The following is a 16,235-nucleotide window of genomic DNA, read 5'->3' on the forward strand; positions in this document are numbered from 1 at the left end:
TGCACATCTCACAATGCTGCACGTTATTTACTGAATCATCAGTTATGCTGCTGGGCTGTGCACGTTCTTTTCTTGCATTAGACTAGCATTCATGATGACCCAGCTTCCCCGGAAATTAGCCCCCACCCCCCAAAATCTTGGGTGGATCATTGCTATTGCCCTATTAACACAAACATCAAAGTCAGTAATCCACCCGGAGAAATCAAACCGTGAATCATAGATACATACCAAAATTCAAAGTCTAGCAATATGCATCCTTGATCAGCTTCCACTGTGTCTAGAATTATACTGGCAGAAAAAGAGTCTACATGAAAGGAAAGGTTTTTGCTGTAAGAATTCTCTTCCTTAAACAACGATCCGCCTGATCTATTTTTCTTTGCATGTACCTAACAAACATGAATATGTCAAAAAGAAAAGTGACCAAAAAATGAGGCTGGTGTGAGAAGAAATCGCTGATTATGAAGGTCGTCAGATTCTCTGTGATACACGGGCCGGGGGCCTCGACCGCCACCTCGGCGGGGCCTTCGTCCGCAGCTGTTATTTGTGCTGGAGTGATTGTCAGGCCGCGGGGACCGCCCAGTGACCAGCAATCACTGGAATGAAGGGGTGGGGGGAAGGGAGGGGGCTGTGGAGCACAACCAAGGGTTACAAGCAGATTTCGGCACAAATAACAACTCCAAAATAACTGTTTCAAGTAGAGCATCCGACTAAGACCAGTCCAAACAAATGACTCGTCAGAAGGCACTGGGGTGCTTGCTGGAGCGGACCAAAGGTTTATTCGGAATGACACAGCACTGAGAACATTATCGTTACAGATGATCTGTGAATACAGCATACATCACCTAGCTTACTTTAGGACAATCTGTGAAGATGAGCTGCATAAATATAAGGAGGTGGAAATATAGAGGAGCTTCTTTGTAAGGGTTCTTTTGGGGTGGGTTTCTAGGCCCCGTCATCTAGCCAATCTCTTAAAGGCAGAAGTTAGGAAGTTCGCTGCTCATCCCGACCAGCCTGCCTCCAGCCACAGCAGCCGGACACGTAGAGAATCAGGCTCTGCTTTCTCCAAAGGGACAGCACCCCGAAAAATGCACGTTACGAACACAGATACTGTCGACTGTTTTGGCAATGGGGTGGCTGGTTTTGTTCTGAGGCAAAATTGCAACTGCAACGCCAGACAGAATAAGAGCAATGCATGTGTCAGTGACACCGGAGAGGCAAAGGGCTACAATGGAAAGAAAGCAACTATGCGTATGTCCTCGGGTGCATACACATAGATCCAGGAGTGATGGGAACTAGCTCGTGCACTGTGTCCATATATATGTATATATATATGTAGAGAGAGAGAGAGAGAGAGAGAGAGAGAGAGAGAGACAGAGGTGTGTTGGAAAAGAACACTGAAAACGTTTGCAGCACTTTCGTTTTAAACACAGTAAACTTGTAAGAGAGAGAGAGGAGCGTGCGCACGTGGGCACACCTGCCCTGGGGAATGACACAACCTGTGCTACAGGATAATTCAGCACGTCTTCTGCAGGGCAGCCACTCCGTACCACACACTTGGTACCACAAGTTAAGGTTCTGGTCTGGAGAAAGCTACTTTAGAATCGGTGGGAGGGGGTCAAGTACAAGAGTCTCCACAGCTCGGACACGGCACAAACAAACTTGTTCTGAATAACATGGGAACCAGTGAGGACTTTCTCCTTCATTTGCTTTTTTTTTTCTTACACTTTTTTCTTTTTTGCACACATGCTCCATTGATATATTCTTCCAACCTGTATCTGGCATCAGTCTGCAAGTCACAAGAGTGTAACAGCAAAAGTGAATTCTTCAGGTTTTCATGAAGGTTTAGAAACCTCAAAACCAGGCTCTTCCTACAACCCTCTGGGCCCTACTCCAGGCGCTGGGTGAAGTTCTCTGGGAAGAGGCCTTTGTAGGTGGTGAGGTCTCTGTACTGGAGCCAGTCTGATTCCTTCACTCCCACCAGCCAGCCCGCATCCTGCAAGACAAAGACAGGGCTTTCAAGGTCCGAGCGCTGGGAAAGCCTGCACTGCCAGCCATTAAACAAAGTACTTTGTGTAGTTCGTGTCGTGGCTCTGCACCAACATGTTAGGTTAAATGTAAACTGCTGTGCTGAGGTCCGTGGGAAGGCTGACTGAAGGTTGATATTAATATTATAATTATGTATAAACTATAGTTAATTGATGGCAACTGGATTATGACTTGAGTTAAGGAAAAGAAAAGGGTTAGAATTACAGCCAGCAAAGTTCAGCCAGTGTGGCTCAGTGGTTGAGCGTCGACCTATGAACCAAGAGGTCACTGTTCATTGACCTATGAACCAGGAGATTCCCAGTCAGGGCACATGCCTAGGTTGTGGGCTCGATCCCCAGTAGGGGACGTGCAGAGGCAGCCGATCAATGATCTCTGTCATCATTGATGTTTCTGTCCTTATTTCTCTCTCCTTCCCTCTCTAAAATCAGTTAAATATATACATATTTTTTTTAAAGAATGACAGCCAGCACAAAGAGAGGGACACATGTGAAGGATGTCATGCACAGGAACATTTCTTGCCCTGTGGGTCACAGTGAAAAAAAAGGCTGGAGGACCCCTGGGTTAGAATATAGTGCTGACAAGGTCATCAAAGTTTTTGTATTTCATCCTGAACCACTTGCTAATAACAAACTCTGTCATTCCCTCAGCTCACATCATGTAACCTAAATAAACCACATATACCGGGCTTATCAAATAATAACGGCTAGGTATGTTGCCTGATGTTACTGTTGTGTTATTGTTGCTGTTATAATAGCTATATTTTCAAGTTTATATAAAGTACAAAGCAGTTTGTTGTCATGATATTCTTGTTGGGAACATTCGTATATTCTTTATAAATTATTGCTTATAAACATGTATCTATTTTATGGAACTGCAGACATTTAGTCAAAGAAAGGTTAAATAACCTATCCGTGTGGTCATGCGGCATGGGAGATGACGTGTAAAACTGAGGAATGGAGGCGGCCGTCTGCCCTTGGCCTATGAAGATAAGCAGATCCTACTTGGGCAAAGCTGAGCTGAAGGAACAACATGAACATACAGATCATATGAAACAAAGCTAGTGGGGAATGACTATCTTTATTATGTTAACCAATACATGAAAGAGATCCCTCTTAAGATGAAGGATGGCCAGGTTTAATCTGAACCAATTCCCAATGAAGTTCAAGTACATCAGATAAATGAGAACTCAAAAATTAAAGAAGCTGAATACATTCTCTTGTGATATAATCTGAGACTATAAATTGATGCTGCTATAGAGAAGAAATATAAGCATTTAGACAGGCCAATTTCTGAAGGCAGAAATAATAACAGTGGGAAAATTTGACAATAAAATAACTGATAATATCCTAGGTGATGACAAAAATTATTCTCTTTAAAATTATGATGTTATATGTGTGAAGGACAAAGTTATACATAAAGTAAAAGATGATAACTAAATATTTTCTTTCTATTTTATTTTTAATGAAATTTATTGGGTAAGCATACAAAAGGCCATGTTTTCCCTGCATGTGTCTATATTTTATATTTGACTTTATTTACAATGAGTGAAAAATCTAATGGTGCCAAGCAGAGTCAAGCACTTTAAAATTGTTTCAACAAAGAACAAAAGTAAAGGACTGGCACAAACCTATAATCAAGATATCTGTAATACTCTCAATAAAAATAAATGCAAAAAAGATATATTGCAAGACATATACCTGATATAAAATTTATATAGTAAATTGAACTATTATTAGCCAGTATCAATCTTAGAAATAGAAAAGTTAAATTTTAACTATTTAAAATATGTGGTAGACTAAGAATTTCCAGTTTTGCTAATGATAAAATAGCTTGTTGCAGACAAATGCTTCTGCACAGAGCAATTATAAGCACTAGAAAAACTATATATTTTTATAGACCTAATAATATACATATGTATAGATATATGCACCTATTTTAATATAGAAATGACTTTGTTACAAAATATATAGTATAAAATATAAGTTTATATAATGGGCTTGTTATAAATAAAGGGGTTGTACTTATATAACAACCATTTGAAGGCACTGAGAGTCACCAAAAGCAGGCAGAAATCAGAGACGGTTTAATTCTTGAAAGTAGGGTGCTGCGCGGGTGGGATCTGTGCTGGTACAGCCTTCCCCTGAGGGTTCTCCTCAGTATGTGTGTTTCAGGGCATTCAGAGGATAGAGTTAAGGGCTGCCTGAGCAGCTGTACTTTTATGGGGGATATCTTGAAAAAAAAAAAAGAGAGAGAGAGAGAGAGAGATACATGGAAAGTCCCGGAATACACGGAGAAGCTTCTATGAAATCCTAAGCTGCCCCCAAACTATGAATGCATAGAGGGATGCCCAAGGAGCCTGGGGAAAGCAGGAAGGCTGGAAAAGATGAGTAGAGGTTCTAACGAGTGGCGGGGAGGCAGAGTTTAGAGTTCAAACGCCATCAAGTTAGGGGGCTTGATAAACCTGTCAGGATTTCTATTGAAATTCCAGATGGGGCATGTCTTAGAGGTAGAGACAATGGCCCAGGACTAAGAATTTATCCTAAGAGTATGGCAAACCTGAAACAGACCCACTCCAACAAAGTGAGTAAAAGAAACTTCCATGGATTCAAGGTAATTATCCAGTGACTTGAATGCCTGCTGGAAGAAGTAATCTTCAGAGATAGAAAACAGAATCCAGACTCAATAATGAATTACCCACCATAAGAAAATTTCCACAGGCGAGAAAAACAGGAAAATGTGACTTACTGACAAAAGTCAATCAATAGAAATGTGTCCTGGGATGGCCTAGCTTTTGGAATAGGCAGTGAGGAATTTAAAGCAGTCATTACAAATATAGTCATGTACTTAAATTAAAAGATGGTAATAATGAGAATAGATAGGAAATCTCAGTAAAGAAATGAAAACTATATAACAGAACAACATAGACATTATAGAACTATGTAGATAATATCCTAAATAAAAAAGTCACAGGACAACCTTAACAACAAATTCAAAGTAGTGCAAAAAAGGGTCACTGTACTATCAAACAGAGTACCAGAGAGAAGAAAATACTGAACAAAAAAAGAATAGCCTTAGACATAAAAAGTCCAACATATGTATAATTGTTTCTTAGAGAAAAAGAGAAGAAAGGAAAAAAGTAAGAAATAACAGCTGAAAATCTTTCAAATGTAGTGGAAAATAATCAGGATACAAGTCCAAGGAGCTCAGTGAACCTCAAGCAGGAAAAGTATGAAAAAACAAGACCTAAGCACTTTATAGTTGAAATGATGAAAACATGATGCTGGGAAGTTCTTAAAATCAGTCAGGGAAATGTAATGACTGCTTTAAATTTCTCACTGCTAATTCCAAAAGCTAGACCATCCCAGGACACATTTCTATTGGTTAACTTTAATCAGTTAGTCACATTGTCCTTTTTTTCACAGCATTAGCTGTGTAGAGACTGGAAAATAATGGAACACTATTTTAAGAGTGTCTGCATTTCCTGAAGACTGAATTTCAGAGAGATATCCCTAAAAAATGGATATACAATAAGAAATGGTCATCTATTTGTATAAAAAATAAACAATGTACTAGGTAATAGCATCCCAAACCTAAATTTTGTGATGTACTGTGGTCATAAGCCCTTAAATCCTTTTCAGGGCTGCCTTGCAGCATCTCAGAAAATGCAAACAACTTTAGGAAGTCACTATGCCCAACTGAACCTTAGGAAAAAACCAGTAGAGCTTCCAGCACTTTCCAATCTCATCTTTACCTGGTCAGCTTCCGAATCGGAGGGCACCACCAACACCACGTCACCCCTTTGTAAGGTAAGTTCATCAGAATTTGCTGCCTCGAAATCGTGCAGTGCTTCCACCTGCAAGGTTGGAAAAGAACTGACTAATGTTAGGAAGAAAAACAGAGGTCAGGTCAAGCTCTCCTAGTCAGATGGTCCCCAGGCATCTCAATAGCGTCTCCAAGCTGATAACAATGAAGACCTGTATCTCCCCAAGGGAGGAGAGGGCTCCTGAAGGCAGAAAGGAAATCCTCTTCTTTACTCAATACATCCTATTCTTACAGACTGAAACCAAGGCCCTTGATCGCATATTTAGTAATGCAATACCTTCTGCTAGCGCTGAAATGCCGTGCATTAATTAAAGTTTAATGCTTCACAATTTTGCTAGAGATTTGCATGTAATTATCACAGATGCTTTATTATTGTTTTTGAACTAAAAATGCCTAGCTGAATGTTCCTCTAACCACAGCTTCTGTTGCATTGGGAAAACCATCGCTTGCATGTTATAATGAAATCAGGATTTAATCAAATCCTGTGTCCAATCTCCTGTAAATAAACTTCCTTCTTTCCCTGTCCTACCTTTCAAACATGATAATCTATTTCTAGTTCCCTTTTTTGAAAGATTTCTTTAAACTTTAAGTATAGGAAATTTTTAAAAAAGTAGAATAGTAAAATGAACCCCATTATGCAGCTTAAATAACGATCTATAATCACACCCAGGTTTATTTTCCCGTGTCCCTCCTCTCAACCCTACCCATGATATTAAATAATCAGCTCTTAAAATGTGTTGTTTGCATGTAGAATCATAAAATGTCAGAGCTGGAAATTACTATCTTATCCCCAAATTCATTTTTCTGATAAGAATACTGACACCCAGAGAGAGGGGTTACGTGGTCAGTGAGGAGAGGAGGTTGGAGGGCCCAGCCGGGCCCGGCCTCCAGTGGCAGCCTGCACCCTGATTCCTTGTTCTCTGACACAAAACATAGTGGGACACATGCCTTCACCTGCCACAGGCTTACTGTTGTCTTCGCATAATTCATTCCTAAATGCATTATACCCACCCCGTCCCCCTGGGAGGTAGCAACGTAGCAGCAGTTACTGCCTAAGAAGCAGAGAGAAGAAAAAGACCACGACTCGTCAATCCCACCCCCACAAACAAAAATTTAATACTTCTTAAAAGACAAAGAGCTGAAATTTGACATGTAAAATCAAACGATGGGACTTATAATTCCCAACAATGTTCTATTACGGAGGATTCGCTGCCTTTCACACGTGGTTGAAGCCTGTGTTTCTCGGTGTCTGCTGGGTTGGTTCTTGTAAGGACCCTTCAGTGTATGAAGGCTCTATGTGACCACTCGAGGCCTCTCTGAGCAAGACCTTCTGCCCACAAATTCTGGCCTCTTTTCTCTCTTCCTTTTCATAGAAGCCCATTAACATATTGATCCACTTTCTTTTATAATATTCATTGGCTCCCCGCTCTGTGTCCTGCACTGTAACCAGGTGCCAGAGTTGAATGGGTGACTCCTGCTTCCTGCTCTCAGAGGTGTGTATAATCCAGCCGGGAGCAGGTGAGCCCAGCGCGGGAGGCCCCCACGGAGCCCTGTGGGGAGCAGAGGGCACTCAGGTGGGAGGCATGAACCCATCACTACCAAGGGGCACAGCGTTTAACTCTCCTTTGCTAAAAATGGAAAGGCATCACTGTAGGTCCCTTGCCCGCAGCACAGAAATCCTGCCCCGTTGCAATGTGATGTCGGGAGGGAGGGGAAAGCAGAAAAAGAGTCTGTGTGGCAAAAAAAGTAAAAGTAAAAATCGGGAAACCAAAGGTGTGAGCAGAAGGGCCTCAAAGCAAAGGAAGGACAATTGGCCGCCTGACTTAAAAAATGAAGAATGGAAAGACCTTGTAGAGGAAGCCGGGAGGCAGTTCCTGAGAGGCCTGGCTCGCAGGCGGAGCGGAGGGCTCGGGCTGGGAGTCCTCAGGGGCCTTCTGCTCAGCGGCCGGCTCGGGCATCTCGCTGGGGGGGCCTGGAAGGGCCGAGTCTGGAGTCGCCTCCTGGGACTCTGCACCTGTCATGATTTCGTGTGCTCCCTCCTCTTCGTTGTTGGAAGCGGGCTCTATGATGACCGCAGGGATGACCTTCTCCTGGGGAAAGAAAGACGTGGTGGTCCTTTGGAAACATCCTCCCTGCCACACCCTCCGTCGCTCCCAGGTTCCCCACCTCCCTCATCCCCCAAACCCGATGTAGGCTTTCTGGCCCTTGGGCCTTCCGCCTTGCAGGACCTTCCTCCTTTCTCTCTCTCCTGAGAGAGATACCCTTCGTGGGATGAATTTCTGGATCCTTGAACAATCACCCAGTTTGGAAAGAGTGAGGTTTCTGTGTAAACTGGGAGGAGGGATAGGAGACTGCAGGGAGGGGGCGGAGTCATGGCGGGTGGAGGAGACAGTCCTGAAAGGAAATGCTGTGTCATTCCAAGGAGGGGCTCATTCTTGCCATGGTCCATTTGCTCTTCTCTCAGAGTCTCATGGGACTCCCAGAGAGCCCGAAACCACATTGCCGGTAAAGATGTGGCCCCTGCTTGCTGGTTATGATCAGAGCCACACCCCAGTCACAGTTTCCGGAATCATGACTCCCGCCAACCACTCCAACACTCTACTGTCTGCGAAAGTAGACCAAAGGATCAAGACCTCCCCCTTATGTTTTGACAAAGGTGAGAGCAAGGAGGGAGAGGGAGATTTAACTCACATAAGGAAAGTCTAGAGATATTGCTGGCTTTTCAGATTAATAATAATAATGTAAGTTCTATATTCCCTCAGGTGTCAGTGGGCAAAAGCACTTCCATTCTTCAATTTGGAGAAAATAATACACTCCTTCAACAAGTATAACAATATGTACAAAAGTATTCCTGGCACAGTGACAAGGAAATATTACAATGAATAGAATTGGGTTCTTTCTCCAAACACCAATGCTACCTGCTGGGTTTCTAGTGGGAGGAAAGGGGCAATTCAGTTTCAAACTTCGAGTAACCCTGAAGAGACTTCTGGAAACTTACTCTGAGTAAAATAATCAGAGAAATGGAAAGCATGCATGAAGCCCACTCTTCATGGTTAACCTTCTAGAAAGTAGAGGATCCCAGCACGGGGTTGGGAGAGCTGTGCTTGCTCTGGCCCCTGGGCTTGAGGCTCCACAGTCTGGGCTTAGGTGGCTGTGCTGCCTTTGAGCACTGGTGTGAGAAAGCCAGGCCTGTACGAAGCCCAGCTTCTCGTATGTGTCCGAAGGCTCACATGACCCATTTTCCTTTTGAAAGTGCAATATAAGGAAAGGATGAGCTTTTGGTAAAAGAAGCCTAATTTGGGGTGAATTTGGAGGTACTCTAATAATAACCACCACAAAGTAATAACCATAGCAACATGATTTAAGTATTAATATTGGGTTCTCAGCATGTGGTTGGCACCAGGCTAAGCACTTTATGGCCATTTTCTCCCATAATCCACACGGCCACCCCATTATTCTATTATATTCCCTTCCTCCTGCCTCCATTCTCATCCTTTCCTCCATCACTTTACTGCATAGTCTCCTTTACCTCTATCTATGCTTAATTTCAGCCCAGTCACTGTAGCCCTGGGGGCTTGCGTGGAACCCCAGAATACTGACACTGAGAAAATGGTGTGACCACCCTTTCTGAGAATTTCCATCCTCCCCCCGCCCCCCCCACCCACCGCAGAGCAGCATGTCACAAAATGGCTACAAACCTATTCCGCATCCAAGAGTTATGGCCATTAACCAATAGACAGAGCATGCCAACGGGCACATCCCCCAGCACCTCCATGTCACCAGGCACTTACCTGAGGCGCTGCCGCTTCTGTTTCCTCTGGTTGACCTCTGTCACTGTCTGCAACCTCTGCAGTTTCGGTATCAGCCTTGGGCTCCTCTAAACTTGCTCCTTCCCCAGCAGGGAGCACGGCCTCCGGCTCCTTCTCTGCTTCCTCTGCCGGGGCGCCCTCTGCTGCCGGCACGGAGGTTGCATCAGTCAGGTCAGCAGCAGCGCCAGGTAGGATCTGCAAACCAGAACCAACAGGGAGGGGTCTGTCTCCAGGGCCGCAGTAAGAGTCAGACTCGGCTCTGTCTCTTCTCTTCCCTCGGCTGAGGCTCATCAGATTTTGAAGCTTTCTTTATAGTCTACGGAGGCCTAGGATTTAGGGACATCAAGCAGAATGCCATCTGTTTGGCAAAACTCCAGCTCCTCTTTTTTTTTTTTTTTTTTTTAAATACTTTTATTGATTTCAGAGAGGAAGGGAGAGGGAGAGAAAGATAGAAACATCAATGATGAGAGAATCATTGCTTGGCTGCCTCCTGCACGCCCCTTACTGGGGATCAAGCCCCGCAACTCGGGCATGTGCCCTTGACTGGAATGGAACCTGGGACCCTTCAGTCCGCAGGCTGACGCTCTATCCACTGAGCTAAACCAGCTAGGGCAATACTCATGTTCTTAGAAATTTACTTCCTTCTTTTATGAGAATTTCTTATTATGAGAATTTGGCTCTCCAAAGTGTACAATGACTCAAAGTAGAGTCACTAGCCACTGTGTAGCATTTATTTCCCTTTTTCTACCCTGTCATTAAAGTACATAGGTTTCAGAAAAGTAATCCTTTGACCTGAATTGAGGCATACTTATTTGAAGTGAATTATAAATGTTGATAATTTCTTAAGTGGGATAACAGATTTATATTTGGTGGATGACTGAACATTTCCATAATAGATATTTATGTAAGAGAATTGCACCTCTTGTTTTAAAGAAACATTGACCTTTTAATGGAGATTATTGGTGCCGTCGAACATAAATTAGGAGGGTATCTTGATTCCAAGAATACTGAACAATTTCTTGTAGTTCTATTGTTGGAGAAATCAACAAGCTTCTTCAGGGTCCTGAGGACCTTGCCAAGTTTCTTCACATCAGAATCTATACCTAAAGACTGCACACACAATGGCTTACCTGTGGGCTTAAATGCAAAAAGTAAGCTGTGTTGCCACAATTCTAAGTTATTTGTGATTTCTATCTGTCTGGAAAATCACACTATGGAGTGACCATCCCACCGGTTTCCATAGACGGACTCTAAGTACATGCTGACAGTGTGAACTGACAGTGAGTACCACCATGTGCACACATGCACACATACATGTTGCCACAGATCTGAAAGCAGCCACCATCATATCTGATAGGCTATTCCTCCAAGTGATTATACATAAATCCTTCCATACATATATGTTCCGAGAACATACAACTAGTAATTGGATTTTATTCTCAACTGAACTGATATAGCTTCAGAGAAAACATATTTCTGTGAAGCATTGGTGGTATTCTCAAAGGTAATTTTCTAACCCTCTCCATACAAATAGAATGTTAACCACGAATTCCTTATTTACCCCTAGTGCTCTATATACCTATCAACTCAACCCTATCAAATTTCACTATCATAAGATACACATGTTATCTTTCCTTTGGTAAATGGTTTAAACAGGCTTCCTTGGCTGGATTTGATATAGACTTGACAGCGTGGCTGCTGTGATGCCAGCCACCAGCAGGTGGAGGCCAAGTGCACGGTTTCTCTGTGCTCTGACTTCTTGACCTCATAGGAGCCAATTGCAGGTCAGCAATTGACCTGATCTCTCTCTCTCTCTCTCTCTCTCTCTCTCTCTCTCTCTCTCTCTTTCTCTCACACACACACTCACTCACAGGCATAGAGCATGTGGAAAACAGTTGATAAGAATGATGGCAAATCAAAATCACCAAAATATTGGCATTTACAATGCTGGTAGAGTCAGGGTGCCAAGGAAACTGCCACTTGACTAGGGAGAGGAAAAGGCAAACAATTTGAATGACCTACGTAGGGAAGGGAAGAAATGAACAGTCCTCCGTCCTTCTCTGAGTCCATGAGTGATGACTTCTGACTTCTCTAGCCAGATTTTACAGAGCCTATAGAGCCCTGCAGAAAGAGAGGCGTGCCCACTGCCTAGATCCCCTCCCTCTTTCTGCCGCTGGCTTTGCTCTGATAATCAGTGGTGCCCAATTCTCCCTTTATGTCTGGGATCTGTGCCACAGTTTCTGCTCGTACCAACGTATTTCCACAGCATGTTTACTGACTGCAACAATAGAACAACATTAAAATACAACGGTACACAAGAATCCTTTTGCTCAGATTAAGAGTTAACACTAGATAAAATCAAGGCAAGATTGAAAAAGTTTTCAGTAATAGGGTTATTCCGCTTTTATTATATTTATGCATTCCAACTTGTTAGCTACTTGTAGATTTAGAAAAGAAAAACATTTTCTAGACTTTCCTTGCTACCGTAGGTGTTACACCTGCTAGGAAAAAAACATAATCATTAATGACTATTTTTTTAATGTATTATCCAGGGAGACCAGGGGACTGAAACCACTCAAAGTATTTCAAGCCTTTGTTATTCAACGTTACTATATTTTCCTCTTCACTCCAAATGTTAAGGGATACACCATTATCTTATCTTCTGCCAAAACTATACTATCTGTTGGCCAAATATATTTATAGTGGAAAACATTGAATGCAAAGATGAATTTAAAAAATTTCTAGCTGCCCTTAGGCACATGTTGTTTACCTGTGTGCCCAAGTCCCGGACTATTGCCAATGTGCACCTTAATCACACAGAAACCACAAGGGTCAGCAGGGGACCCATCTTTGAGATGGTGAGCAGTTCTCACTTTCTCACTCAGATCTGACAGCTTCACCACTCGGCTTCAACAGTCTCCTCGGTGGGAAGTGATAGGGTTATGGCAATCCTGTCAGAGTCCGTTTAAACACCTTGCTGCATTAGAAGTTTTTCTGGAAGTGGGATGAAATTGATGCAATGCAACAATGGCCTCCGTAGCCTGCAAAGCAGGGAACACAGCTTGCTGACAGAAACACAAGCAGTCAGTCCCTCCGGAGATGGTGTCATGAAAGCAAGTCAACGAGGATGAGACCCCAAACAAGTAGGAGTGGGGCTGGCTGCAGGAGAGGCTGCACTCTCTGGGATCTGTTTAATTGATTGCTTTATTTTACTTCTTCATTGTGTTACTTCCTTGGCAATATGATCTCTGAACAAGGCCTGGAAAGCAGCTTGCCACTCATGTCACTGGTCTCGGTGACAACTGCAGAGAGTCCCAGGTATGAAATTCCATACTTTTCTATAGGGCAGGTTATTTTAACTGAAAATAGGTCTTTTCTCTGATTAAAAAATAATGATGTCATCGGTTTAAAAATAAAAGAAATAATTTAATGGTAAGATTTTGAGGTATTTTATTTATTTATTTATTTATTTAAATTTTATATATTTTTATTTTTTATTTTTTTTTATTGCTAAAAGTATTACAAAGCGTATTACATATGTGTCCTTCTCCCCCCGCCACCTCGCCCTTGACAATCCCCTGGCCTCCCTTACCCCCCAGTGTCTTATGTCCATTGGTTATGCTTATATGCATGCATACAAGTCCTTCCGTTGTTGGGGGGCAGGAGGGAGGGGGGTAAGAGATCAACTGAGGTATTTATTTTTATTCATTTCTATGCATACAGGGGCTCTATTTGTCCATTTAATTTACAACATGTAGATGATGTTTCATAGAAAAATTATATCAATAGCTATATAACACTTTATTTCCTTTTCTATTTAACAAGTTATTTAACAGTTCTCCTGTAATTGAACTAGTTGGTTTCCAGTTCTTAAAACTGTTAGAAACTCTGTGAGAAAAATCTTGGTTTGTAACCATATTTACAACAATTTTATGAGCTATATATACACTTAAATAATTTAACTAGCCCTGGCCGGTGTGGCTCAGTTGATTGAGCATCATCCCATGCACGTGAAGGTCACCAGTTTGATTCCTGGTCAGGGCCATGCCCAGGTTATGAGTTCGATCCCCAGTAGGGGGTGTGCAGAGGCAGCTAATGATGTTTCTCTCTCCCTCCCTCCTTTTCTTTCTCTCACTCAAAATAAATCATTTAAATACTAAACATGCTCCCGCCTTTTTTTGTGATGTCCTACATAAGGACTTTTGGGGAAGCGTTGCCCAAATTTTTATTATGGAAAAAAGTCAACAGTGAGAAAAATTTAAAGGATCATACAGTACACATCCAAGTACCCAGCACCTAGGATCCCCAACTGACATGTTGCTACATTTGTTTCATCACATCTTCCCATCTGTCCACACTGACTTTTTTTTAAAATCCTCACCCGAGGATACTTTTCCATTAATTTTTAGAGAGAGTGGAAGAGAGAGAAAGACAGAGAAATATCAATGTGAGACACATCGATGGGTGGGTGAAAAGCTCACATATTTCTCCACACCAGGCTTAGTTATTACACTTTAAGAACCATTTCCTGCCTTGGTTTGTGAAAAATTCTCCCGGGCTAGCCTAATATTTCTAGAATATAGTACTCTTGAAGTTTTGACTTTCTTTGTATATAAGTGTGAAGAGCATTAAAATGAACAAAAAAACAACCCTGGTAAGAGTGAATCTGATATCATTTTTGTGATTTATTCTTTAATACTTTCAGTTTTCTCATACACTGTTCATTTATGTGCGCCTGGGATGCACGTCATTTCATTAAAATTCTCCTGAGGTAAATGCCACAAGGGATAAGTAGAGAATACAAGATACATAGATTTTTAAATTTTAGCTAAGACATGGTTCTTCTGTGGCTAAAGGGCATAGAGTCAGAGAGCATCCGTCGTCTGACCTTTGCTCTTGGCAGAGGCGCTCGGCTGAAAGATCACTGAATTCTGGGCTCACCTGTGTCCCCCGAACATGGAGTGTGATCTTTCTGAGCCACAGCCAGGCTTTCAATATACTGTAGCCCGTGAGGGAAACTGACATTTACTAGGAATCTACAGCTTTCCCGGCATCTCCCAGGTGTTTGACATTTACAGCACTTTACTCACCCAGCAACCCTACCAGACAGCATTCCCATTTCCTAGACCAGTGGTTCTCAACCTTGGCTGCACATTAGAACCACCTGGGAATCTTTTTAAAATCCTGATTTCTGGGCCTCATCCCCCGGAAATGCTGTTTCTTTGTTATGGGGTGGGGCCACAACATTAGTAACAAAGAAACAGAATTTCCGGAGGATGAGGCCCAGAAATCAGGATTTTAAAAAGATCCCCAGGTGATTCTAACGTGCAGCCAAGGTTGAGAACTACTGTCCTAGACAAGTCAAATAATACTTACAGTTGAAGTAACTCACGCAGCCAGTTAATCAGAATCAGAACCGTTTAACTTTAAATTCTGTGATTTTTCACACCAACCCACATCCAAGTCGACAATGAGAGTTCCACAGGGGTCCTGAGACCTGGAGCACCTCCAAGGACCCACTGCTTCCTACTGGCAACGTCCAACACCAACCAGGGGCGTTCGATAAAGAACTCGAGTGTGTTCTTACAAACAGCCAGCACATCCACTTACATGCTGGGAATGCTGCTCCTTAAAATGAGATTCAGAGATTACAAGTAAAATCTTTCTTCACTCAAACACATGTAGCATCTGAGCATCTAAGCAAACATGTCATAAAATCCCTCTTAGTTAATAGCAAATTATGATTTAAAAAACATCGAGAAGAGATTGGCTGGATAGACTTTCACTACATTATTTTTGCAACTAGGCCTGTAGACTTCATTGGTTAGAAAGATATGTACAGAATGGGGACATGGAAGAGAAGGTGACCCAATCTTCTCCTGGCTCTATCCACTGTACTACACAGTTACAACCGAGGATGCTCAGACATGCGGCACTTGGACACACACAGCTGTGTTTACAAGTTAGAGGTGAATATGTTCCCAAAGCTGAAGGGCCCTGGGGCTCATCTAGCCCAGTGCTTTTTATTATTATTATTATTATTACTACTACTTTTGTTAATCCTCACCCAAGGATATTTTTCCATTGATTTTTAGAGAGAATGGAAGGGAGGGGGAGAGATAGAGAGAGAAACATCAATGTGAGAGAGGCACATCGGGATCGAACCTGCAACCAAGGTATGTGCCGTTGGCCGGAATGAAATCTGGGGCCCTTCAGTCTGCAGGCTGATGCACTATCCACTGAGCCAAACCAGGGAGGGCCCAGTGCTTGCATTTTACAAGTGGGGAAATGTGATAGAGTGGCAGTAGCCCTGGAGGTGGAGCTGGAGACCTGAGTTTTAGTTCTGATTCTTCCACCGATTAGCATTGGAGCTGGAGTGACCCCCAGAGTCCCACTGGGATGTAACAAAGAAAGATCATGTCCCAGTGGGAACTGTGGCTACAGGCCACCCTGGCTTTTTCTGCTCATCTCTATTCTGGATCCAGCTCGAGCTCTTGACTTGACTGAACATCCTAGCAATTGTATAAAATTACAATTTTTTCTTCAGGATCCATTTTA

General features: G+C 42.6%; 1 protein-coding gene across 2 annotated transcripts in view; it reads right to left on the minus strand.

Annotated features, from left to right (window-relative positions):
- Window positions 1-750: 750 nt before the first annotated feature.
- The window catches only part of AMPH (amphiphysin), a 143,421-nt gene continuing 127,936 nt past the window's right edge, over window positions 751-16,235 (minus strand). For both annotated transcript variants that reach the window (XM_070424726.1, XM_070424725.1), the window contains 4 exons: window positions 9,660-9,872; window positions 7,716-7,958; window positions 5,798-5,899; window positions 751-1,993 (listed from right to left, as the gene is read on the minus strand). In XM_070424726.1, the coding sequence (XP_070280827.1) occupies window positions 1,886-1,993; window positions 5,798-5,899; window positions 7,716-7,958; window positions 9,660-9,872 (666 nt within the window). In that variant the 3' untranslated portion in view covers window positions 751-1,885. The remainder of the gene's footprint in view (window positions 1,994-5,797; window positions 5,900-7,715; window positions 7,959-9,659; window positions 9,873-16,235) is intronic.

The sequence above is a fragment of the Myotis yumanensis genome, unplaced genomic scaffold (assembly GCF_028538775.1).
Source record: "Myotis yumanensis isolate MYYU_CA2020_CCGP unplaced genomic scaffold, mMyoYum1.0.hap1 SCAF_9, whole genome shotgun sequence".
Taxonomy (NCBI): Eukaryota; Metazoa; Chordata; class Mammalia; order Chiroptera; family Vespertilionidae; genus Myotis; species Myotis yumanensis.